Source organism: Megalobrama amblycephala, linkage group LG1 (assembly GCF_018812025.1).
Source record: "Megalobrama amblycephala isolate DHTTF-2021 linkage group LG1, ASM1881202v1, whole genome shotgun sequence".
Classification (NCBI taxonomy): Eukaryota; Metazoa; Chordata; class Actinopteri; order Cypriniformes; family Xenocyprididae; genus Megalobrama; species Megalobrama amblycephala.
Genome location: NC_063044.1, coordinates 8,124,711 through 8,151,635, shown reverse-complemented (window position 1 = coordinate 8,151,635; position 26,925 = coordinate 8,124,711). Strand labels below are relative to the sequence as shown.

Sequence of the window (26,925 nt, the reverse complement as noted above, 5' to 3'; positions counted from 1 at the left end):
AAGTCTTGTCTGGCCTTGCACAGCATTACTGAGCAGTTCACCCAATAGGGTCTAGCTGCAGCCTGAGGGGGCGAGTGGAGCTCCACTCTCGAACAGGAAATACGTCACCTCCAATAGTTTAATTACTGTATTTGCATTATTTGTAAGGGTAGGTTTAGGGTTGGGGTAGGTGTAGACGTTAGTAAAACAAGTATTTGCATTACTGTAAAGGGTAGGTTTAGGGTTGGGTTAGGTGTAGATGTAAGTAAAACGCAAGTGGAGGTGACATATTTCCTGTTCGAGAGTGGAGCTCCACTCGTCCATGGTCTGCAGCCAGACCCTTCTCAGTTCACCTGGTTTCGATGTTCCTGGTTTGTGATATCTGCCTGTTTCCTCGTTTCTGTCTCATCCTCTGGATTTGTTTGTTTGTTTGTTTGTTTGTATGTATGGACTGATTTACTGTGCTCTGACCTCTGCCTGTTTAACTTGACTACGACTTTGGATTGTGCTACAAATAAAACTGCATTTGGGTCTTCTACTGTATTGTTGTCGCTCTGTGCTTGCAACAACACTTTAAATAAATGCACAAAAAAAAAAAAAAGTCATTAAGCTGTCATTTGTGTTTTCATACAGTCAAAGGGTAATCTAAAAATGTGGTCTAAGTTTAAATGATAGAAAAAGAAATGCATCTTGCCATACCAAAAGTGAATGTTTCTGTAGAATGACCCATATATACAGGTCCTTCTCAAAAAATTAGCATATTGTGATAAAAGTTCATTATTTTCCATAATGTAATGATAAAAATTAAACTTTCATATATTTTAGATTCATTGCACACCAACTGAAATATTTCAGGTCTTTTATTGTTTTAATACTGATGATTTTGGCATACAGCTCATGAAAACCCAAAATCTCAAAAAATTAGCATATTTCATCCGACCAATAAAAGAAAAGTGTTTTTAATACAAAAAAAGTCAACCTTCAAATAATTATGTTCAGTTATGCACTCAATACTTGGTCGGGAATCCTTTTGCAGAAATGACTGCTTCAATGCGGCGTGGCATGGAGGCAATCAGCCTGTGGCACTGCTGAGGTGTTACGGAGGCCCAGGATGCTTCGATAGCGGCCTTAAGCTCATCCAGAGTGTTGGGTCTTGCGTCTCTCAACTTTCTCTTCACAATATCCCACAGATTCTCTATGGGGTTCAGGTCAGGAGAGTTGGCAGGCCAATTGAGCACAGTAATACCATGGTCAGTAAACCATTTACCAGTGGTTTTGGCACTGTGAGCAGGTGCCAGGTCGTGCTGAAAAACGAAATCTTCATCTCCATAAAGCTTTTCAGCAGATGGAAGCATGAAGTGCTCCAAAATCTCCTGATAGCTAGCTGCATTGACCCTGCCCTTGATAAAACACAGTGGACCAACACCAGCAGCTGACATGGCACCCCAGACCATCACTGACTGTGGGTACTTGACACTGGACTTCAGGCATTTTGGCATTTCCTTCTCCCCAGTCTTCCTCCAGACTCTGGCACCTTGATTTCCGAATGACATGCAAAACTGAGCAACAGTCCAGTGCTGCTTCTCTGTAGCCCAGGTCAGGCGCTTCTGCCGCTGTTTCTGGTTCAAAAGTGGCTTGACCTGGGGAATGCGGCACCTGTAGCCCATTTCCTGCACACGCCTGTGCACGGTGGCTCTGGATGTTTCTACTCCAGACTCAGTCCACTGCTTCCGCAGGTCCCCCAAGGTCTGGAATCGGTCCTTCTCCACAATCTTCCTCAGGGTCCGGTCACCTCTTCTCGTTGTGCAGTGTTTTTTGCCACACTTTTTCCTTCCCACAGACTTCCCACTGAGGTGCCTTGATACAGCACTCTGGGAACAGCCTATTCGTTCAGAAATTTCTTTCTGTGTCTTACCCTCTCGCTTGAGGGTGTCAATGATGGCCTTCTGGACAGCAGTCAGGTCGGCAGTCTTACCCATGATTGCGGTTGAGTAATGAACCAGGCTGGGAGTTTTTAAAAGCCTCCGGAATCTTTTGCAGGTGTTTAGAGTTAATTAGTTGATTCAGATGATTAGGTTAATAGCTCGTTTAGAGAACCTTTTCATGATATGCTAATTTTTTGAGAATTTTGGGTTTTCATGAGCTGTATGCCAAAATCATCAGTATTAAAACAATAAAAGACCTGAAATATTTCAGTTGGTGTGCAATGAATCTAAAATATATGAAAGTTTAATTTTTATCATTACATTATGGAAAATAATGAACTTTTATCACAATATGCTAATTTTTTGAGAAGGACCTGTATTAGGGGTGGAATGGTTCTCTGTAAAAAAAAAAAAAAAATCTAACCTTTTGTTCTTCACCCACCCAACTCAAATCTGATGACGCATATATTATATGGTTTGTTGAAAACAACTTGTAATACGTTTCAACATCGATGATCAAAAGAACATACACAAAACAGTCACCATAAACAAATGTTCAATGACATTCTAAATGCTCTATGACCAGTCATTTACGTCGTCATCACCAGGTGTTGATAGTGCGTGAGTGCAGGGGAGACCTGAACAGCTCACATTGCTATCTGTGTTTAAACTAAACTCGCAGATTTGAAACCTTGCAGATTTAAACATTCAACCGAAAGAGAACTTGCGCATGCTGTGAGGAGATTATGTGTACTCATCTGAAGTGCATATTCGGAGAGCTGCATTATAGCGCGCAAATTCTCTTTAAAGTCTTGCACATAAATGGACAAATTCACACAAAAAATGTCAATGTCAAAAATGTCCTAACATAGTAGGTTTAGTTTATGTCTTGAGAGAAACATGAGACAGACAACGCATGTGTATCAGTGTCAGTGTACTGGATCTTGGAATTGTCTTAAAGGGACAGCAGTCTAATATTCCTCCATCTCTATTTTTTTAATGAACATAGCACATACCAATCCATACCGAAACCATGACCCTAAAACCCTGATACAACTAAACCCGAACTGTGAGTAATTCAACCCCTATAATGTTATATATATATTTAGTTAGTTAATTTTGCATACACTGTTTTGTGATGCGTCTCTAAGCACCTTCACCTTATTTTTATTATTCTCAGGTTAGGTAAGTAAGTCAAATCTGACCTAAATTACTTACAATCAGACAGAAGACTTCTCTGTGGTCTGTTCAGGCTCAACGACTTAAATTAATGCCACATGAGGCTGAGTTTAGTTATAAATTCTAGAACATTCTATACAAGTAATTAAATAAAGTATAAGTATTGAAAAGTTCTTCAGTCAAGACAATATCAGCGATGGAGGCATCATCAGCTGGTTCTGGTGTCGGAGGTGTAGCCTCAGGTGTGAAGCAGCCCCTCCTGTTCTCTTCATGGTCCAGCCTTTTATAGACTATCTGACCACTTGATGTCATCTTCTTGGGAATTCCCCTCATCTGAATCTATATATAGAGGCCTGTCTCTTTGTTCTGGACTCTATTTCTCTGCTGCGTCCTGCGCTTCTGATCAAGACATCCTTCAACGGTAAGACTGCCTTTCTAATACAGATTAGTTCCTTTCTAATCTACTAACATGTTACTAACAAATGCTTTACCTGCTGTTTTCTATTCTTTAATAAGTTTTATAAGATTAATAGATGCTTTAATAAAGGAGTTACAATACCAGTTGTCTTTCATTCTTTAATAAGCTATTATCTTATTAAACAGCTTTATAAAAACCCATTTGTCTTGTTTTCATCAATAAACAGTTATTATATAGAAATTATCATGCATTTCCACTGCTTTACAAACAAGTTATCAACCATGTATTTTCCTCCAATGTCTCTTTTACAGTTGTTTTTCATGAAGTTATCACTCATATTAATATTTTCCAACAAGCTGTCTCTGTCATAAATTTTGTTTACATGAATAGCTATCACTCATAATTCTTTCAAGTTATCAATAAACAAGTTATCAATATATCAAAAAACAAGTTACCAATATATCTCTCATAACAGCTGTACTTCATAAACAGCTTTTTTTCTTTTCACTTGTTTACACACAAACATGTCACTGAACATGTTTCTTCCTCCAAGGTATCTCTTTATGATAGCTGTACTTCATAAACAGCTTTTTTCTTTTTTACCTTCAAATAACAGTTGTGTTGTCATTATTATTACTTATAAATCACTTATTTCAATAAATGTTTTTTCTTCTTAAATCTCAGTTGTGTTGTCATCATTATTCTTTATAAGCAGAAGAGGTACGAGTAGCCTAGAAAAGTTGCATTTCCTAATGAAGCAGGGTGTGGCTCATATCAACAATACCTTAATCTAATTTTATAGGTGGGAAGGGGCATCCACAATGTTTTTCTTTGTTGCTCCAATCAAGAGTCAAAGGTGGATTATGTAAAGCCATCAGGCAGCCCTGCTTGTAGCACTCATCAGCGAGTTCACACAGGTAGTCTGGTTCATTGTGTCCAAGTTCCTGAAATAAATTAAAATCGATCAAATTGCATCAATAATTAATTGTTAGAGGAACTATCTTCTACGGTTTCTAAACAGTCAAAAATTCCTACTATATTAACTTTACTTTGGATAAATATTTGTGCTAAAAGAAATGAAAATGTAATTTAAATTATTTTGTTTTCTTAACTGTCCGTGTATTGTTAACATCCTTGTATAAAAACTAGTTCACTTTCTCCACTTTCCCATGTGGAAGATGATGTTATAGCCCATCTGCATAGATGGGCTATAATCAAAAACTGCATAGATGGAAATCCTATATGATGCGTCCACCCAGGCTGGGTGCCACCTCACTGCCAATCTGGCAAGAAAGGCTTTTGCATTTGATGGACAAGCAGAATTAGCGCTGCAAATCATGGTTGTGCAGGTGTTTCAGACACATTGCATACTATAAAGATGATGGTGCAAATAACTGGCGACACCATGGGAAGCCTTTATGACCCCCACCTCTGGCTGACCCTGATTTAAAAGAGAGATACTGAGAAGGCTGTCCTCCTGGATGCTCCCATCAACCCATCCAGTCATTTTGGTGATGCTGTTGAGGGCTTCGCTTAGAGGTTTGAACAGTGCAGAAAACATCAAGCGATGCTTCATTTCCTTCAGAAGAGAATCATTTTAACAGCTCATATGACATTGTTTTGGCACCAGGCAAAACTACCCTTACAAAAAAGAACTGCAGTATATTCAAGTACAACTGCAGTAAAACTGCAGTACATAGTAGTATAACTTAAGTATAATTAAGCACAACCATAGATTTGCAGTATAATGAATTATAATCACAGTACAACTGCAGTTCAACAGCAGTGAAACTGTAGTTGTATTGCCGCTATACTGCAATATTCCAGTTTTTTCGTGTCCAAAAAACTGCAGTTTTATTTATGTAAAACCTACAATAATCTTTTGTAAGGATTTCATCCGTGAGATAAGGGAACAAGACGTAAACTGCGTAAACTGACCACGTTACTATGCTTGAACTTACTAAAGTGAGCATCGCCCTCTGGCCTCAGTCAACACATTCTGAGGAGATAGCATTCAGCAGTACTTTAAATAGTCTGTGAGCCCGGAATCAGTTGGTGCGCTCAAACACCATTGGCCGGTGCACAGCACTGGCATGATTTTTAGGGGGTCAGATTGTTTCCCCTTAGTGTCAGCTACTGACTAAATGTCTCATTCCCTTATCTTAGAAAACCAAGGTTACATAAGTAACCAGAGACATTGTGTGTATGTGTGCTTTTTAACCTAATCTGAAATTACTTATGACAGATATTTTTTTGCTTTATAACATACCTCATTTATATCCTGGTAATGTGTAAAGTTTTCATACAGTATCATCATTTGTAGATTTTGAACAGCCATGTCCATGCACTTCAGTTGCTAAAAGATCAGTGTAAGATCAGTGTCATGTTTTGATCATGCAGTTTCTGATTGATGGTTACTTTATGATAAAGTTTAGATAAATTTATATAATTTCTCAAAGCATGCATGTTTTATATGATATATACATACCTTTTTGTTGGTGACAGATTTCTCTCTATCACTTATTTTGAAAAAAGTTTGCAATGAATCTTTCTTTTTCTTCATATCAGTTAATGCCTTGTCAAAAGTGTTCTATACAAAAGAGCACAATTTCAAAAAGTATTATTTTCACTCGTATTATTTACTACTATGTAAGGTGAATATTGGTGGAGGATGATATAATACCTTTATCATTCTTTCTACTGTTTCTTTTTCTTTCTTTTCATCAGCAGTTTCTCCTCTTCTCTTTTTTACATTTTCTCTAATTGTCCTAAGGCACTTTGGCCACAGACTAATTCTTAAAATTTCATAACGCTTTCTTAGCTCAGACTCTCTGCAAGGATTATTTATATCTTCAAATATTTCACTGGTGCATCCCATTTCAGCAGATGCCTCAATTGACATCCTTGGAAAAATGAACAGAAAATGGTGTAAATCTCAAATTAAACAAATAAATACTGAACAATATTAAACTTAATTTTTGTTAAGATATACAATATTGAGATATTCATGGCCCACTGTTTAGGTTTATTAAAACTGTGTGGCTTCCTAAAATAGGTTAGGGTTAGGATCTATGCTGACATTTGCTATTTTCCTGTATTTGCATGTTTACATTAGCAAATGTATTGGAGTTAGAATGCCCCTGTATTTCTGTAACCTACCCTAACTCTAAAACCCAGAAGATAACTGAAAATAATATTCATCTAATATTCACCATATACCTTATTTTACCAATAAATAAAAAAATAAAAAATTAAAAAAAAACTTCTGGGTTGGCCTACAGTTGATGACTGAATAGTTCTAGTGTAAGATAAATAGTTCTAGAATCTCAATATGGTGGTGCCCAAGTAAATAATTTTCAAAACATATTTATAAATAAATAATGTTAATTTAATTGTTTTAAACTCTATCAATTGGCACAAAATTACTTTGTGTGCCTTTAAATTGGTTGAGTTAGCATTCTAGATTATGTTTCAAATGCCATAATGTACCTTTCTTTGAAGTCCTCTAGCTTCTTCTTGTTAATTTCTGCTTCGTGTCTGGAAGACATAAAAATAGCATTATTTGTATTTTCTTCAGACATTAATATATAACAAGAATGATCAAAAAGTTTGTGTTTTATTGCGGAAGGTTATTCTGTGACACTTTATTTTACAGTGTCTAAGTTTCATTTTAGTTTAGTTTCATTTTAGTTACTAAATGTAATAATTTTAAACTGCAAAATTACACGCAACAGACCCTAAACAAAACCCTATCCCTAACCATATATTTGTCATGTTTAGTTTTTTTCATCAGTTTTCAAATTTCTTCCCTGTCTTCATTTACTTCAATTTTCTAGTTTGTTCATTGTTTCAGTTCTCCTTTTGTGCCTGCCTGTTTGTCTCCATGGTTACAGTCTTCAGGGGTCTCTGAACTCTATCCAGCAGAGTTTTTCCTGCCTGGAAGTTTCTTGTGTGACACTGTCACATAAAATACATGTTTCACTGCTCTATTACAATGATTTTATGTGTAATGAAGTTTTAACTGGTTTACATGTTTTTTAGTCAATTTTATTCCTCTTATCTAATTAATGTGTGTATGTCTTTAAATGAGTCTGGGTCTGCCTGTCATGTGACTGATCACATGACAGGAATCAGGAAGTAAGCCAGCATAAAGGAGGCAGCATGGCAAACAAACAAGAGCCATTTCTCAATATGCGCAAAGAATATACACTGACAAGAAGCGACAGTCAATAGAACGTTTCATTGAAACACCAGCGCCCAGCAGCCTCCCTGCGTTTCCGCCATTTTGAGGTGAAAACCACGCGGCAGTCCAATAGATTTCAATGGGAATATCAACTGCTTTGTTTAAAAAACGTACATTAAAGCTGAAATTAGCCGAAAACCTGAATGATAACACAGAATAACGTACAAACACTAGACTAGTGATCATTTAATTTTTTAACGGTTTATTATACAGACTTTTTTTCTCCACAAAACCTTTGCTCTCTAGAAACCCATGTCAGTTTTGGTTAAAATTCTTTAAAAGGCTTATAAACACTGAATTATTACCAACATATGAAAATTAAGGACATGCATCAGAAAAATTGGGAATGTTGGACAATATGAATATAACAGCTTGATTTTGCAGTGTTGTCTAATGTCCATTAAAGCAAAAGTTTGAATTGTGCGATAACAGACACAGCAATGCATCATGTATTATAAGATCATTATGTTTGTAGCGTGATCCATTAAAACGTACAATATAGCTATTTCAATTCAGACCTAGTGATATATTATTATTATTACTCCACTAGGTCTGAAATATATTGTTTGCTGCAAACATGATGATCTTAAATTTATTAATTATTAATTTACTATTAATACATGTGTAAAGTTGCATAAAATGAAAATAAAGTACACTAACTACGTTACCTCAGATGGTTGAATGGTTAGATTCCACAACTGGTAATAAAACATATATAAGACAATACAACATTTACTGTAGGAACCATACAATTTACTGGAGACTTAATTTAAAAACCTGTTCTATTGCGCATCTGATTTGGCAGTGAAATTTGCTGATTTTGGGAGCGTAAGTTGTGAAGGATTCATGGTCCAGTTCATATTTTCACCCCAAAATGGCGGGCGCGCTACCGGAGCACCATCTAGTGGCTGTTAGCAAAAAAGTATCGAAGTGTTGCCTCTTGGGTTCTATACTCTTTGATATGCGTACTTGTCTGTACTTGTGTTCTTGTGAAACGTCATCAGTCACTGTCCAAGTACTGTTCCAATTCAAAGTTCGCATCTAGCCAAGTTCAGTTCAAATCCCTGGATGTGTTCTTGATCCGCCCCTTTTATCGAGGATGCATGGAGAGGTGACTTGTGCAGACCATAGACTGTAAAAAAATATGGATGTAGCGTCCATGACGTCACCCATAGAGTTCTGAACAGCAGTTTTGAAGCGAAAATGAGGCCGCTGCCATCACGTCACTCCCGGATAACTGAAAATGGGCAAAGAGGCGGGAGGTGGTTTGAGCTGATGTGACTGGATGCTGAAACCACGCCCTCCTAGCTCGACATGACCATAGAGACAGAGCGCATTTATTATAATCTGAACACCACGCCCACCGGGGGGGGAACAATCCAACCGTCTCCATAGACTTTGTATTGCGTGAGGCTGCCTTCTTGTCTTTTCTGACTTATTACAAAAAACAACAATGCCTAAAAGCTGCTGTGTGACAAGGTGTACAGCTAACAAGCTAAAAAACCCAGAAATAAGTTTTTATAAGCTGTCGACCCCAAAAAAACGAATGTTTAAGGACACAAAAGTGGATACAGGCAGTGAGACAGAGCGCCACGGGTCATATTACTATAAGAAATACACTGGAGGGGGTCGTAATCGGCGACAGGTGAAATAATTCTTTGACATGGTTAAAAATAATGAATGGTTTGTTTTTGTTGGTTTGTTTAGCATATGTTGTCGCCGATTACGACCCCCTCCAGTGTATTTCTTATTAAAAATCTTAAGTCAGAAATGACAAGGAGGCAGCCTCACGCAATACAAAGTCAATGGAAACGGTTGGATTGTTTTCCCCCCCGGTGGGCGTGGTTTTCAGATTATGACGCGTGTCGCTCTGTCTCTATGTTAGCAGGCAAAGGAGCTATCTATCTATCTTAGATACGATCTAAAATATTAATGAAGATAAGTTTTATCATTAGAAAGTTCTAAAGGTTTACTGTCAATCTACAGTGTTTTTTTAAGATATAGATGCTCCAACACCAGTAGTGTTGGGTGTGCAAATAACAACATGGAAAATCAAATGGGACTTCATACCTTTATAATGAAATAGAGATCGCGAGATGAATCCAATCTGTGGCAATTGGGTAAAATATGAGTGTCCATTGCAAAACAAAAAAAAACAGTACTTTTTGTCCATGAAAGATTTATATATTGTCCATTGTTTGCATCACATTTCTTCTGAATGATCTGCTCTCTGTCATCGTTCTTCAAGAAAGGATGCAATCTGATCAGCGTTTATGTTGTAAAACTGTATACGATCGTATCTAACAAACAAATGAGCCTGTGTCCAAAGTATATTTTTTCAAAATAGTCCAGCAGTTTTAGTTATAATATCCAAGCAGTGCTGTCGGATTTTGATATCCTCCTGGTATTGTCATTGTAGTAAATCTCACAACCAAAACTTTTAGCCAATGCCACGATCCAACAACGTGTGTTGTTACACTAAGGGGTCTTCCGCATGCATGCACATCTACACAGAGACACATCAGTATTGAATATTATGCAGCAAGCCATATTTTATAATTGTATAAAATAATCGAGAAAAAAGCACAAATACGGCTGAGATGTCAAATTCAGCGGCTGGAATTAGCTGAGGTAACATGCAACTCACAGACAGCAGCGGCAATCCACCTGTCACTCAAGTGACCACGCCCTTAATTATGCAGAACTTTAAGGCTTAATATAATTTAAACGGATGAGTTATAAAAAAATTCACCCCCCTCAGAGCTGTTCCATTTGCAGAATCACCGGACTTGTGTTCTCCCGTCCATGGGAGTTCGTTCTCCTGAGTCGAACTTGCCAAGTCCTAACTACCAAGGATGCGAGTCCGAACTTTGCGAACTTGGTTTTGAGAAACGCCTAGGGTCATTAATGAAAGACCACACGCTGGACTGAGGAGTTGTTTTTATGAACTTGTCTTTCCAGCACTTCACATCATCTTCACTTGGATTAACACTTCCGTGGACTTTGTATATACACCGGTGGACACTTTCACATTGGGACTTACATCATACTAGGATTCTTATGGACTTATGGAAATTGTAAATACGCTTTATTTATTCACTTTATTTTTGTCGTCTGTCTCATCTTTTTAAACACTCATAACCTCTCATACAGTTTAATCTGACCTCATTCAATGTAAAATTGATCGATAGGGCCGATCGTTACACTAGTATGCCTACTTAGACCTTGATTAGACCTAAACCCCAGGACAGAGTTTGGAGACCTCTGAAGTAGGTTTTCAAAATAATTTATAAAAAAAAATAAAATTAACCATGGTTTTACTATAGTAAAACTGTGTAGTCAACCATGACTGTAGTAACCGTGTTTTTCTGGTGTGGTTTAAAAACGTGACAAATTTCAACCATGTTTGACAATAAAGATATATAATAATAATAATAATAATAATAATAATAATTTGAAATGGCAGACGGCAAGATCATCCAACCAACCATGGCTCAATCTTGGCGTGATCCAAGGAACACATCAAGACAAATATCATAACAGGCAAAAGTTATAGCAGTTTTACATATTTCATATGTAATGTCATATTGACAATGTCCCCACCAAAACTTGTTAAAATCAAACAAAATATGTGGCACTGGCAAACACAGTGATAGATTTGGTAATGTAAATGGGGTACTATGTATTAAATCAAAAATTAAATTTCTGATGGGTGGAATCAAAATAAAAAACAAAAATTTGTACGTGACTACAGTGGTTCAACCTTAATGTTAGGTTTAATAACCTTTAATAAAACATTACACTAATTGTTAATGTAAAAATAAATGAATAAATAGAATTGTATTGGTTATTTTTTATAACATAAGTTTGACACATAAGAGTAAAAAAACAAAAAAAAAACAGGACTTTGCCTCATTTCAGAACACCACTGCGCACCACAGGTCATTACTATATGGGTTACTCAATTGTGTATGATGATGAGGTCAATGTCTGAGCGAAGCACTGATAAACTGGCCTTCTAAAGAGACTCAGAGTGTCAACCATGGACTAGTGGCGGATATAAGTATATGTCTTTGATTAACTGACAGAGACTGTCAAAGATACAGTCCACCGAGGCTTGGATTGTACTTATGCTGGGTGGCAGGATCAATCTACCCAGGCACTAGGTAACTAGGATACATTACATAGTTACTGGTCTTGTGGTAACAGACTCTAACACTGTCAATCAAATGAATCCTCTTTTTTTCTTTTTTTTTAGAACTGAAGAATAATTTATACTTACAATAGTTTAGAAAAATGTTATGTCAAAGTGGCATTATATGGTACATCTCAGCAACATTCCATATTTTTCTACCAGTTCATATGTTTGCTGGGAATCATACTCATGAAAGTACCAGTAGAGCTACTGGTTGTGTGTGTCAGAAGCCTGATGAATTCATATCCTACTGAGGCACTTTTGTCCACTGTAGTGGACATATTTTAGGAAATGTCTCTGACACTGTACATGTAACAATTTGACAATTTTATGGATGTCCTCTAAGGAGCAGTTCAGGGCTTTTCAGCGATACCAAATGTTTGGAGGTTTCACAATGAGAACTCTCTCTACTTTGTCTTTAAAAATGACTGACATCGATTAAATGATCAAATGTAGCACTCTTGTGGAAATATAATATTTTTTAATAATCATTTAAATCTGATAAAATGTTTAAATTGTTCGTCAGAAATCAGCATCTCAGGGAATTGTGGGAATTATGTGATTTCATATCAGAATATGACTTTCTGTTATGAAACGGGACATCGAATTCATACATCCACTGTAGAGGGAGTACCCATTTATGGCCATTTTATACACATATTACATAAAGTAAACAAGTCAGATCATTCTGTTATATCTTTCATTACATAGCTGAGAATCATCTTCATACAATGTTTGGTTAAGAAAATCCTGAAATCTAAAAATTGATTGGTGGATGAAAAAAAAAAACATTGAGTTGACATAGCATAACACATGAATAAATATATATATATATATATATATATATATATATATATATATATATATATATATACAATGTAATTACAATAATAATAATAATAAGGAGGATATGATATTTGTTTGTAAACACCATAGAAGGAAAGGTCCTTATTAACTACTCATTTTCTACAAATTTCATTGATTTTGAGGCACCACTGGTGTTCATTTTACATGGAAACTGAAGGGATTTTATATATAATGGAATGTGTGTGTAATGGAGGCCAGCCAGTAAGATTCATTCATTCATTCATTTTTTTCCACTTATCCGGGGCCGGGTCGCGGGGGCAGCAGTCTAAGCAGAGACGCTCAGACTTCCCTCTCTCCAGACACTTCCTCCAGCTCTTCCGGGGGAATTCCAAGGCGTTCCCAGGCCAGCCGAGAGACATAGTCCCTCCAGCGTGCCCTAGGTCTTCCCTGGGGCCTCCTCCCGGTGGGACATGCCCGGAACACCTCCCCAGGGAGGCGTCCAGGAGGCATCCGGAACAGATGCCCGAGCCACCTCAGCTGGCTCCTCTCAATGTGGAGGAGCAGCGGCTCTACTCTGAGCTCCTCCTGAGTGACCGAGCTCCTCACCCTATCTCTAAGGGAGCGCCCAGCCACCCTACGGAGGAAGCTCATTTCGACCGCCTGTATCCGGGATCTCATTCTTTCGGTCATGACCCAAAGCTCATGACCATAGGTGAGAGTTGGAATGTAGATTGACCAGTAAATCGAGAGCTTCGCCTCACGGCTCAGCTCCTTCTTCACCACGACGGACAGGTACATCGACCGCATTACTGCAGAAGCTCCACCGATCCGCCTGTCAATCTCCCGTTCCGTCCTTTCCTCACTCATGAACAAGACCCCAAGATACTTAAACTCCTCCACTTGAGGGAGGACTACTCCACCAACCTGAAGGGGGCAAGCCACCCTTTTCCGGCTGAGAACCATGGCCTCGGACTTGGAGGTGCTGATTCTCATCCCAGCCAGTTCCCATGCACGCTGAAGGTCCTGGTTTGATGGAGCCAACAGGACAACATCATCTGCAAAAAGCAGTGACAAAATCCTACGGTCGAATGCTTTCTCCAAATCCACAAAGCACATGTGGACTGGTTGGGCAAACTCCCATGAACCCTCCAGCACCCTGAAGAGGGTATAGAGCTGGTCCAGTGTTCCACGACCGGGACGAAAACCGCATTGTTCCTCCTGGATCCGATGTTCGACAATCGGCTGAATTCTCCTCTCCAGTACCCTGGCATAGACTTTTCCAGGGAGGCTGAGGAGTGTGATCCCCCTGTAGTTGGAACACACCCTCCGATCCCCCTTCTTATAAAGAGGGATTACCACCCCGGTCTGCCAGTCCAACAACTGCCACGTGATGTTGCAGAGGCGTGTCAACCAAGACAGCCCTGCAACATCCAGAGACTTAAGGTACTCAGGGCGGATCTCATCCACCCCCGGTGCCTTGCCACCGAGAAGCTTCTGAACTACCTCGGTGACTTCAGCTTGGGTGATGGACGAATCCACCTCTGAGCCCTCGGCCTCTGCTTTCTCAGAGGAAGACGTGTCGGTGGGGTTGAGGAGATCCTCGAAGTATTCCTTCCACCGTCAGACGATATCCCCAGTTGAGGTCAACAGCTGCCCACTTCCACTGTAAACAGTGTTGGCAGGGCACTGCTTCCCCTTCCTGAGGCGCCGGATGGTTTGCCAGAATCTCCTCGAGGCCGACCGATAGTCTTTGCCCACTTCCACTGTAAACAGTGTTGGCAGGGCACTGCTTCCCCTTCCTGAGGCGCAAGTCAAGTCAAGTCAAGTCAAGTCACCTTCATTTATATAGCGCTTTTTACAATGCAGATTGTGTCAAAGCAGCTTTACATTGATAATTGGTATATAATTTTTCCTTTTAAAGAATAGTGTCAATGCAGGCAGATCAAAAGCACTGTTGAATAAATGTCAAGGATACTGTTGAATACCAAATGTCAAGTCAAATTAAATTAAATTAGGGCTGCACGATTAATTGTATTTTATCACCATAACGATATCTGCTTCTCTCGATTGATTTTAAATAATCGTCACGATATTGGCCCGCTCTATGAAAATGAGCATAATTTGGAAATATTGGAAGTAATATTAGGAATTTCGCTGTTTTATCTTTTGAAGTTCCTAAAGGTTTTACCAGTTTTCATAATGTTGATCAGCTAGAAATGATTTTTCTTTGCTTTACGAATTTGCCGGGCAATTTGAATCTGGTTTGTCTTATTGCAAACGAATTGTGTTGCTTTAAAATCTAATGTGAATACATATTACAAAGCGCTCACCAAAACCATGTTTTGTATTGATTTACCATCTAACGAAGTTATCATAGTTGGTTAAATTTAAGTCTTTGTGCCACCTACAGGCCTTTTGGGTGAAGTGTAGGTTGGTAAAGAACTTGCAAAATAGCCATAGTTACATTACTCTTTTGATAGAATAAACATGATTAATAACTGTCTAATCGTCCATCTTCACAATGGATGATCTAGTCGACTCAATCTCTGCTGATACAAGGCTGCGTTGTGGTCGTGTCAAGGCACCGGTCCTCGGTCTCATCTGGAAACGGCCCGAATCCGGTTGGCTACGGTTAAACCTCGGGATTAAAAAAAAGACTAATATTAGCGTAGATGCCATTCTTTTTCTGATGTAACAAGTACATCTGGTGTTATAGGAAGTGTTCCCGGTTCCGGCTGAACTAATTTATGCAGCCTAATAATCCTTTAACGGATTTGAAAATATAAATATATAATGTGTTATGTGTATGCCAGGTTAAAGAGATGCGTTTTTAGTCTAGATTTAAACTGACAGAGTGTGTCTGCATCCCGAACAATGCTAGGAAGGTTGTTCCACAGTTTAGGTGCCAAATAGGAGAAGGATCTACCACCTGCAGTTGATTTCGATATTCTAGGTATTATCAGCTGGCCTGAATTCTGAGATCGCAATAAACGTGAAGGACTATAATGCATTTAGAGCTCGCTTAGGTACTGGGGGGCTAAACCATTTAGTGCTTTGTAAGTAATTAGCAAGATTTTAAAATCTATACGATGTTTAACAGGAAGCCAATGCAGTGACGACAGAACTGGGCTAATATGGTCATGCTTCCTAGTTCTAGTAAGAACTCTAGCTGCTGCATTTTGTACGAGCTGTAGTTTATTTATCAAGCGGGAGGAACAACCACCCAGTAGAGCGTTACAGTAGTCTAACCTTGAGGTCATGAACGCATGAACTAACTGTTCTGCATTCTTCATTGAGAGCATATGTCGTAGTTTAGATATATTTTTAAGATGGAAGAAAGCGGTTTTACAGTGGCTAGTAACATGGCCTTCAAATGAAAGATTGGTATCAAAGAGCACACCCAGGTTCCTAACTGACAAAGAAGACTTAACAGAGCAGCCATCAAGTGTTAGACAGTATTCTAGGTTATTACGTGAAGAAGTTTTCGGTCCAAAAATTAGAATCTCTGTTTTTTCTGAATTTAGTAGTAGGAAATTACTGGTCATCCAGTTTTTTTATATCAGCTATGCATTCTGTTAATTTTGTGAATTGGTAAGTTTCGTCAGGGCGTGAAGAAATATAGAGCTGAGTATCATCAGCGTAACAATGAAAACTAACGCCATGCTTCCTAATGATATCTCCCAAGGGTAGCATGTACAGAGTGAAAAGCAATGGTCCTAGTACTGAGCCTTGCGGTACTCCATATTGAACTTGTGATCGATATGATATCTCATCGTTTACTACTACAAACTGATAACGGTCAGATAAGTATGATTTGAACCATGCCAATGCAATTCCACTAATGCCAACATAATTTTCAAGTCTATTTAAGAGAATATTGTGATCGATAGTGTCAAATGCAGCACTAAGATCCAGTAACAACTAATAGAGAGATACAACCACGATCTGATGATAAGAGCAAATCATTAGTAACTCTAATGAGAGCAGTCTCAGTACTATGGTACGGTCTGAATCCTGACTGGAAATCCTCACAGATATTATTTCTTTCTAAAAAGGAACATAGTTGCGATGAAACTGCCTTTTCTAGTATTTTTGACAGAAAAGTAAGATTTGAGATCGGCCTGTAATTGACTAATTCTTTAGGATCAAGTTGTGGTTTTTAATAAGAGGTTTAATAATAGCCAGCTTAAAAGTTTTTGGTACGTATCCTAATGACAAAGATGAATTAACAATATTAAGAAGGGGATCTATGACTTCTGGAAGCATCTCTTTCAATAGCTTAGTTGGTATAGGGTATAACATACATGTTGTTGATTTTGATGATTTAACAAGTTTAGACAATTCTTCCTCTCCTAAAGCAGTAAATGAAATGAATTTTTCCTCAGGGACACTACAATGCAATGTCTGACACGATACTGTAGTAGACGGTTGCATGGTTATAATTTTCTCTCTAATATTATCAATCTTGCAAGTAAAGAAGTTCATAAAGTCATTACTGCTGTGCTCTTTGGGAACATCAGAAGTTGAAGCTTTATTTCTTGTTAATTTAGCCACTGTATCAAATAAATACCTAGGGTTGTGTTTATTTTCTTCTAAGAGTTTTGAAAAATAGGCAGATCTGGCAGTTTTTAAGGCCTTTCTGTACTCAATCATTTTCTCTCTCCACGAAATGCGAAATACTTCTGGTTTTGTTTTCTTCCAGCTACGCTCCATTTTTCTGGCTGCAGTTTTTAGGGCCCGAGTCTGCTCACTGTACCATGGTGTTGGATTAAATTCCTTAATCTTTTTTAAACGCAAAGGAGCGACTGAATCTAATGTGCTGGAAAAGACAGAGGCTTTTCAATAGTTTCTGTTGCAACATCGAGGTCTTCTAAGCTGTCTGGTATGCTAAGGTGATGAAACTGATCAGGAAAATTATTTATAAAGCGATCTTTAGTGGTAGAAGTGATGGTTCTACCATATTTATGGCAGGGAGGCAGTTTAGCCTCTTTGACTAAATGTAGTATACACGAGACTAGATAATGATCTGAGATGTCATCACTCTGCTGCAGAATTTCAACGGCGTCAATATCGATTCCATGTGACAATATTAAATCTAAAGTATGATTACGACAATGAGTGGGTCCTGACACGTGTTGTCTAACACCAATAGAATTTAGAATGTCCGTAAATGCCAATCCCAATGAGTCTTTTTTATTATCTACATGGATATTAAAATCACCAACAACAAGGACTTTATCTGCAGCTAGTACTAACTCTGATAGAAAATCAGCAAATTCTTTGATAAAGTCTGTATGGTGTCCTGGTGGCCTGTATACAGTAGCCAACACAAATGTCAACTTACATAATGTTACGTAAAGCACCATCACTTCGAAGGAATTATATTTGAAAGACTTTTGACTAATACTGTAAATATTACTATAAATTACAGCAACACCTCCCCCTTTGTCATTCTGTCGAGGATTGTGTCGATAATCATAACCTTGAGGGCTAGACTCATTTAAAGTAATGTAATCGTCCGGTTTTAGCCAGGTTTCTGTCAAACACAGCACATCTAGATTATTGTCTGTGATAATATCATTTACAATAAGTTCTTTTGAAGAAAGTGATCTAATATTTAACAATTCAAGCTTTATCATTTGTTTATCATTATTATCTCGATTTTTTATTTGTTGAACATCAATTAAATTTTTTCCATTAAATGGGTTTGGAAGTTTTTTGTTTTTATTAATTCGGGGTACAGACACAGGGTGTACTAGCACTAGCACACTAGCACAGAAGTCCAATAACAGAACACCACTCGAGTTCAGATCAGGTTCAGCCAGTAAGATCTGTGCGAGTAAACCTCACTCCCCTGGCCTAGCCTCCCATGCCGGCGACCCGGGTTCGAGACCAGCCCAGAGCGGGGCAATTAGGAACTGAGGGGTTACGTTGGTGCCATGACCCATAAGGGAGTGAGGTTTAGGGGGGTAAGTGTAACGGAAGCCAGCTAGTAAGATCTGTATGAGTAAACCTCGTTCCCCTAATCTCAAGACGTGCACTTGCGACTGCTGTTAGAGGCCGCAGTCTTTAGTGTACGCACCTTGCAAGCTGGAAACAGTGGACTGAATCACACTCGTGGCGGTGCGAGTAGAACCAGAGGGGTTACTAATTTGATTTTTAGTATGTAATATAAATTTACCAGTAGACCAGTTTAAAGTCACACAGTGTAGCCTATACTCTATTAACATGTTGGAAATACATTACTTTCATGTTATTTTCAGTACAGTAAACTGAAGTTGTTTGTCATTCCTTTTTGTCTTGCCTCTATGCATTAGGCGAAGTAATACAAAAGACTTGGATGACATACAGTGCACAGCATAAATGAGTACACCCCCTCTGAACAAACACAAAAGATGTATTTTCTTTATGATCACTAATACAATTCATGGAAAGATGGAAAAACTAAAATGTATTTAACATATACATAATAAAAACTGAGAAATATATGTCATTAATAGCCATAAAATAATTGATGAACTTTTGGTGATAATGACCAAAGGATGTACCCTCAAATCAATAAACATAATTATACACTCTAATCTTATGCAGACTGTAATTGTAAATAATATTTCACATTCAAGAAAATATCTGGAAAATGAATAGTAAGCTGTAGGGGTTATAGCCTAACATTAGAATCTAAAATATGTGAAAACTTAAGCTCATTACACCCTGTTCAAATAATGATTCCTGTCTTATTTGCTCAGATTAATATCCTAGCTGGCATATTTTGTACTTTCACTCCCATATGGACCCCATTGAAAACAAGATGGCCTATCTCAAGGGACTGTCCTTAATGAAGTAGAAATTACAACGTTACAACTCAGTGTGGTCTTAACGAGGGTAACACGGCTCAGCTTTTATCAATGTCTGTGATTACTTTCTTCTCCGGTGTAATAGCGTTGTGGCGTCGAGTTGGTGAAGTAATTGCATCTCTAAGGAGATCCACCACAAACATGATTCCTGCACGATCCAATCTGTAGCGTCTCAATAATTCCCTGTCATCCAGTGTTTGCAGGACATCTCTTCTGCCTCCTCTGTTGGCCATTTTGTGCAGCTGCTTAGGGGAACTCCTAAGCAACTAAAAGTCCTCTTCCCTGCTCTTAGCAGATCTCGCCTTAGGAGCCCTTTTAAGCGCTAGGAATCTTGAGGAATAGCTTTTATATTAACTGGGATTTTCGTGTCACTTTTAGGGGAAATTCTAAGAAAACGTCATGACTCTGAGAATTTTCTTAGAATTTGGCCGCTAGGAGCCACTTTTTGCACAAAAATTCTTTAGGGATACGGGCCCTGATTATTTCAGGGGCCTTGTCACAAGTCCATTGTTTTTGAATTTCTGTGTTACTTTTGCTATATTTTCACACTTAAAACAATGATTTAGTAATCCTCTTGTACCACTGTCCTCTTTTGTGCTAAGAAATAAGTCTCCTGCAGTTCTCTCTCAAGTGCTTCCATTGTTGTCAGCATTAAGTCTGAGAATGATTCAGTGGGCTATATAACACTTTTAATTGTCAAGAAATTACTTATCTTTAAGTGTTTTGGTTCAACATACTTACTTGACATCAAACATTGCCTTAAACTTAAACCAGATAATTTTTATTTCATTTTATTAGTTTTAGGAGGGTGTACTCATTTTTGCTATACAACATTTTATCACCTTGATAAGAAAATCTTATTTTCCTGGATAATTTTGACATGTTTCTTTGGTAATTGATTAATCAGATTTGCTGGAACATTATATCTCTAAAGAACCCTAACATGTCTTCTAAGCAGTTGAGCAATTGCTGACTTTCGGAGGGGGTGTACTCATTTATGCTCTGCACTGTAATTCAAACAAACACAAACCAGAAGAGTGGTGAACAACTTAAAATTATTTGCTGCTATTCAGTCAGAAATTTCAATACTGTAAAGGGATGATTTGGAAAAAAATAAGATTACCTTAGTTCCTCACACTTCTGCTCCAGATCTTTATAAGCACGATCTCTATATTCATACACACAGACAGAATTGCCTTAGTTTGTAAGTGATATTTCTTTTCTAGTAGCTCATGTACTGTAGAATCAATATTTTTTTGTCAAACTTTTGTTAGTGAGCTAATTTTTAACACTTGCCTAAAAACCTTTAAAAAAAGAATACATTCAATAGATTACTTACTTACGGAAGAGGATTAGGGCCAAGCAATAATAAAAAAATAAAACCAGATTAAAGTTGAGAGATTAAAGTTGTTAAATTTCAAGAAAAAAGTCGAGATAAAATGTTGAGAATAAACTCATGAGTTTATTCTCAATATTTTATCTCGACTTCTTTCTCGAAATTTAACAAGTTTTTTCTCGTAATTTAATGACTTTATTCTAAACATTTTATCTCGACTTTTTTCTCGAAATTTAACAACTTTTATTCTCAACATTTTATCTCGACTTTTTTCTAGAATATTAACGGGTTTTTTCTCGTAATTTAATGAGTTTATTCTCAACATTTTATTTAAACTTTTTTCTCGAAATTTAACGAGTTTTTTCTCGAAATTTAACAACTTTAATCTCGAGATGGTTTTATTTTTTTATTATTGCTTGGCCTTAATTCTCTTCCGTACTTACTGAATGAAGCAACATGACAAAATTTAGCAAAGATTATAGGGGGAAAAAATTGTTAAGAGCATTTAAAGCACATACTTACTTAAGAACCTGCTGGTTGGAACTGCAGGTTGGACAGTTTATCACATGCCTTTAAGTAAAAAATACATAAAAACATGAGCAATACTGAGAAATAACATGAAATTCTGAGCTTTCTTTTGTACACATATAAAGTATGTGCACTGATAACAAAAAATAACTACTTGATTGTAGTTTTCTGTGAAAGCAAAGATTTTTCTACAAACGTAACAGACAAAGAATGAATATTTTAGTTGAAATCCGATGGCTCAGTGAGGCCTCCATAAGGAACAATGACATTTCCTCTGTCAAGATCGATAAAGGTACTAAAACACCTCTAAATCAGTTCATGTGACTACAGTGGTTCAATATTAATATTATAAAGCGATGAGAATATTTTTGGAGCGCCAAAAAAAACTAAATAACGACTTATTTAGTGATGGTCGATTTTAAAACACTGCTTCAGGAAGCATTGGAGCATAAATGAATCAGTGTGTCGAATCTGCTGATCGGAGCGCCAAAGTCACGTGATTTCAGCTGTTGCAGTTTGACATACGATCCGAATAATGATTCGACACACTGATTCATTTGTGCTCCGAAGCTTCCTGAAGCAGGGTTTTGAAATCGGCCATCACAAAATAAGTCGTTATTTTGTTTTTTTGGCGCTCCAAAAATATTCTCGTCGCTTTATAATATTAACACTCTGAGGTCTGAGGTATCGCCGGCGATACCACCGCGGTTTTTTTCTTACCAGTGTGAAAGAGACTCAAAATACTCTGCCGATGCTGCACATACAATTAAGAGTTATACACCTTTTTAATCTGTGGAATATCTTCTTTTATTTGTGTACACTCAGAGTAAAAACAAAATGCTGTGCTTTTTGTAAAATAAAGAAAACTAACATGATGCGTGATCTGTCGTCTCCCTCTGAAGGAACTCCAATCTGATAGTTCTCAGAAAATGAACTGTAACCTAGTGAATACTAATCACAAAAAAATTACACTTATGTCTAAATAAACGTTGAGATGTCAGGTTTTAAATCGTGTAAGTCAAATCAAAAACAAATATTCTCTGTTTATGTAATCTGTATGAAAAGAGAGCCATGTCAGAAGTCTGCGATTCAGCTCATTATCCGCTAATGCGGCCACGCCCACGGAGCCAGCGCTATTCAGACACAAATTCAGTCAATACATGCATACATCATCTCAATCGTGTATTTATTGTCTTGAAAAGTGTTTTGAATAGCCATAGTTAGCGATCTCTTGCCTCTGTTAGTTCCTTGATTGTCACATGATATGCCTCTTCTTTTACTGAGGCATTTGTGGACAAAAGGGGCAGAGCGCCCTCCAGCTGCAAGAATGAATTGAAAACACAGTAGGCTATCCAGAGCTCACAGTAATAACAATAAATATAGAATAAATATTACTCCTCTGTATAGAAAATTGATATAAACATATGAGAATCCATCAATATTTCCAAATGTGCATGCTTTTAAGCATATTAAGATTTTAACAGTCAAAATGTGAAGCTTTAGTCTTAGATCTTTTTAATGATGTATAGTTTGTCAACTGCACATTAACATTTAAGCTCTATAATATAACAAATATAGTAGCCTATATGAAATGCCATAGCGGTAGGAATGTTCAGACGCTTTGCATCACAGAAATACATTATATTTTAAAGAATATTAAAATAGAAAACCATTATTTGGTTAGAGACTTGAGACTTCTTTTAAAAACATTAGTAATGCGTAAAACTTTTGACTGGTACTGTAATTTAACATAGGGCTATACAAAATTTTCTTCACATCATGTGCGATAATACAGCATGCATGAGATCACAGAAATCATGTTTTTTTTTGTATTAGTGGACTTTAATCCTGTTATCAGCATGATCACAAAGGGTTTTTTCACAGCCTACCAGTCTGAAAGAGCTCATTAATATGCAAGTCATCAACATGTGTTCATCATAACATCGTAATAGACTCGCTATATCGATAAATCTACACAATTTTTTAATGATATGCTAAAGCCTGCCAGCACGTTGTTGTGATTGGTTACAAGGTAGTCTGTGACGTCACAAACAGATTTCAAACCGCAGGTTTTTGGTTTACTGCAGTTTCAAACATAAAATACTCAGCAATGGTGCCGACTTATGAATTTGCACATGGTTAGTCTTAAAGCATATTAAAAACACTACATAGACATATAAACAACATTAAAAACTTGATTTTCACCACAGGGGGACTTTAAGTGAAATAATATGATACAAGATCTCTGAAGCTCTCTGTTCTGAGCATCACAGGAACTGCAATTTGCTAGCTTGAATCCCACTTCACAGGCAAATGATTTAATGTTTTCTGGAAGGGAGGGATGTCTAAGCCACATGACCTTAAACTTTGGTGGCTCAAGGATGTTCCTCTTCTCGATAAATACTTAATGGGTCCAATATCATAAAGGCACACGCTTCTCATTTCACTGCTATGCAGTTGATTCACAACTCATTGTTCTAGCCAAGTGTTTCCCAAATAGTGTGTCTTGACAAGTTGTCAGGTGTGCCATGCAAAATGATCAAATTCCAAAAGGTAAATTAATTAAGTGCTACAAAAAAGAGGAATATATTGTTGCTGTCAGGCAGAAACTTTGTATCTCCATATTTATTCATTTTTGTTTTATTTTTAAAAATCAATGCTACTGGTCATCCTTTCCCTCTGTATGTGGGTTTTTACCAAGTGTGCCATACAAGTCCTGAAAAGTGAAGCCAAAATGTTTTTTTTTTCACCCCCAGGTGTCTTGTACCAGTATAGGTCATAAACCCTGCCTTCTCCATGTAATCTTATGGGAAGTGAGACAAACTAAACAATCAAATTACACTTAAAATATTTTTTTTCCAAAGAAAGGTTCTGTCATTTTAAGTTCAAGTGTTCGTTTTTCAAATAAGTTTGGTTTTATTAGTTTTGATGCTATAAAAATGGGAGTGTGATGTCATGATTGACAGCTGAGATTGACAGCTTCTCTGAGTGAAATAGTCACTGAGGCACTGACAGACTTTTTTCAGGAATTTCAGGAGGAGATTGGAGCTTTAACCTTAATTTCTACATTTCCGTAACAGTTTATTTCACACTGACATCATGAGTTGTTCTGCAGTAAACTGTACTAAACGATTCTGTGGGAGTGTGAGCGAGGTCTTGATAAAACGCCATCGTGCTCAGCACAAGATGTCAGCGCCATATTGGGACATTGGCGGCTTCACTTTTCTACACTGGAAGAGATTGAAGGTTGTAGCGAACTTCATTTGATAAACTCCGCTAAAGAGCGGTTGTTCCCCTTTAAATAAGGAGTGAGTACATGCGACATCATTCTCCCTAGCGGAAAAAGAAAATGTCCGGTGTTAAGGAGACACCAAAGCCACTGGAAGGCAAGCCTGCAACCTTTAGCCAAAAAAGTGTAACAGCTAAACCTAACGCTCCCCCCCTGCAATACGCAGGGAATGAGACCGGAGGCTGTTTTTTGAATGGAAGTCAATGGATGAGAGGCTTCACTATGCTGATTAAACAGCTTTTGTGGGGAAATAGCTAATCATTTAATTAATGGACAGCCTGTTTGCCAATCTTCAGCATGTTTTACACTAAACAATACTTTCATTGGGAACTATATGTAGATTTTAGCTTGATAAAAATGTATTTTTTTTAAGAGAAGGCAGACTAGGGAATGTTGCAAAAGATGTCACTGCCATTACATGATAGGCTGAGAGGTGCCACAAGTGATTAAGTTAGCCGTTATGCTTTCTCCAATGGTAAGAGATACAGACCCTCTTATCTCCCTATACAATCTCTGGAGACACTTTGGCGTTTTACTGTTGTTGACGCTTTGAATATCCCGCTTGTGTATGGAATGTTTGAAACGCTTGTTGAAGCCGTGTATGGAGAGCTATTGTGCACCTATCCTGATGTAAATGGAGACTGACGGTAAGTCATATTAGGGAAAGTGTAAGTTTAATTTTCTTTTGCTATTGTTTATCTTTATGGGATGTTGTAAATTCGATTGTTATTTTGTTTTGTGCTAATTATATTTCATTTATTTGTATTTAGGGGTGGGTTTTATTTCTTTTGAACTAGATAAGTTCCAAGTTATGGAAAATACACACACTCCACGGGCATTCCTAAAAGACTTTGATCCAAGCTAAAACTTCCTTTCATTTGAAGGCCATGTTACTAGCATCTGTAAAACCGCTTTCTTCCATCTTAAAAATATATCTAAACTACGACATATGCTCTCAATGAAGAATGCAGAACAGTTAGTTCATGCGTTCATGACCTCAAGGTTAGACTACTGTAACGCTCTACTGGGTGGTTGTTCCTCCCGCTTGATAAATAAACTACAGCTCCTACAAAATGCAGCAGCTAGAGTCCTTACTAGAACTAGGAAGTATGACCATATTAGCCCAGTTCTGTCGTCACTGCATTGGCTTCCTGTTAAACATCATATAGATTTTAAAATCTTGCTAATTACTTACAAAGCACTAAATGGTTTAGCCCCCCAGTACCTAAGCGAGCTCTTAATGCATTATAGTCCTTCACGTTTATTGCGATCTCAGAATTCAGGCCAGCTGATAATACCTAGAATATCGAAATCAACTGCAGGTGGTAGATCCTTCTCCTGTTTGGCACCTAAACTGTGGAACAACCTTCCTAGCATTGTTCGGGATGCAGACACACTCTGTCAGTTTAAATCTAGACTAAAAACGCATCTCTTTAACCTGGCATACACATAACACATCATATATTTATATTTTCAAATCCGTTAAAGGATTATTAGGCTGCATAAATTAGTTCAGCCGGAACCGGGAACACTTCCTATAACACCAGATGTACTTGTTACATCAGAAAAAGAATGGCATCTACGCTAATATTAGTCTTTTTGTTTATCCCGAGGTTTACCGTAGCCAACCGGATTCGGGGCCATTTCCAGATGAGACCGAGGACCGGTGCCTTGACACGACCACAACGCAGCCCTGTATCAGCAGAGATCGAGTCGACTAGATCATCCATTGTGAAGACATCATCGACACGACAGCCAGTGCCACAGTTTCCTCAAAATTATAATCACAATTATTAATCATGTTTATTCTATCAAAAGAGTAATGTAACTATGGCTATTTTGCAAGTTCTTTACCAACCTACACTTCACCCAAAAGGCCTGTAGGTGGCACAAAGACTTAAATCCAAACCAACTATGATAACTTCGTTAGATGGTAAATCAATACAAAACATGGTTTTGGTGAGCGCTTTGTAATATGTATTCACATTAGATTTTAAAGCATCTAAAGCATTTTTTTTTTCATTTTCATAGAGCGGGCCAATATCGTGACGATTATTTATAATCAATCGAGAGAAGCAGATATCGTTATGGTGATAAAATGCGATTAATCGTGCAGCCCTAATTTAATTTAGTTTGACTTGACATTTGATATTCAACAGTATCCTTGACATT

General features: G+C 37.6%; 2 protein-coding genes across 2 annotated transcripts in view; both read right to left on the bottom strand.

The window, feature by feature from the left end:
• Window positions 1–4,282: 4,282 nt before the first annotated feature.
• The window catches only part of si:dkey-61p9.7 (uncharacterized protein LOC559161 homolog), a 35,744-nt gene continuing 13,101 nt past the window's right edge, over window positions 4,283–26,925 (bottom strand). The window contains exons 3-9 of the mRNA XM_048153220.1: window positions 21,459–21,506; window positions 20,724–20,768; window positions 6,991–7,038; window positions 6,185–6,404; window positions 5,990–6,091; window positions 5,771–5,857; window positions 4,283–4,445 (exon numbers count right to left, since the gene is read on the bottom strand). Coding sequence (XP_048009177.1) covers window positions 4,287–4,445; window positions 5,771–5,857; window positions 5,990–6,091; window positions 6,185–6,404; window positions 6,991–7,038; window positions 20,724–20,768; window positions 21,459–21,506 — 709 coding nt within the window. The 3' untranslated portion in view covers window positions 4,283–4,286. The remainder of the gene's footprint in view (window positions 4,446–5,770; window positions 5,858–5,989; window positions 6,092–6,184; window positions 6,405–6,990; window positions 7,039–20,723; window positions 20,769–21,458; window positions 21,507–26,925) is intronic.
• On the bottom strand, window positions 12,953–14,583 carry LOC125243494. The gene has a single exon (XM_048153207.1). It carries the CDS (start codon window positions 13,860–13,862, stop codon window positions 13,086–13,088), a length of 777 nt encoding a protein of 258 aa, XP_048009164.1. The 5' UTR covers window positions 13,863–14,583; the 3' UTR covers window positions 12,953–13,085.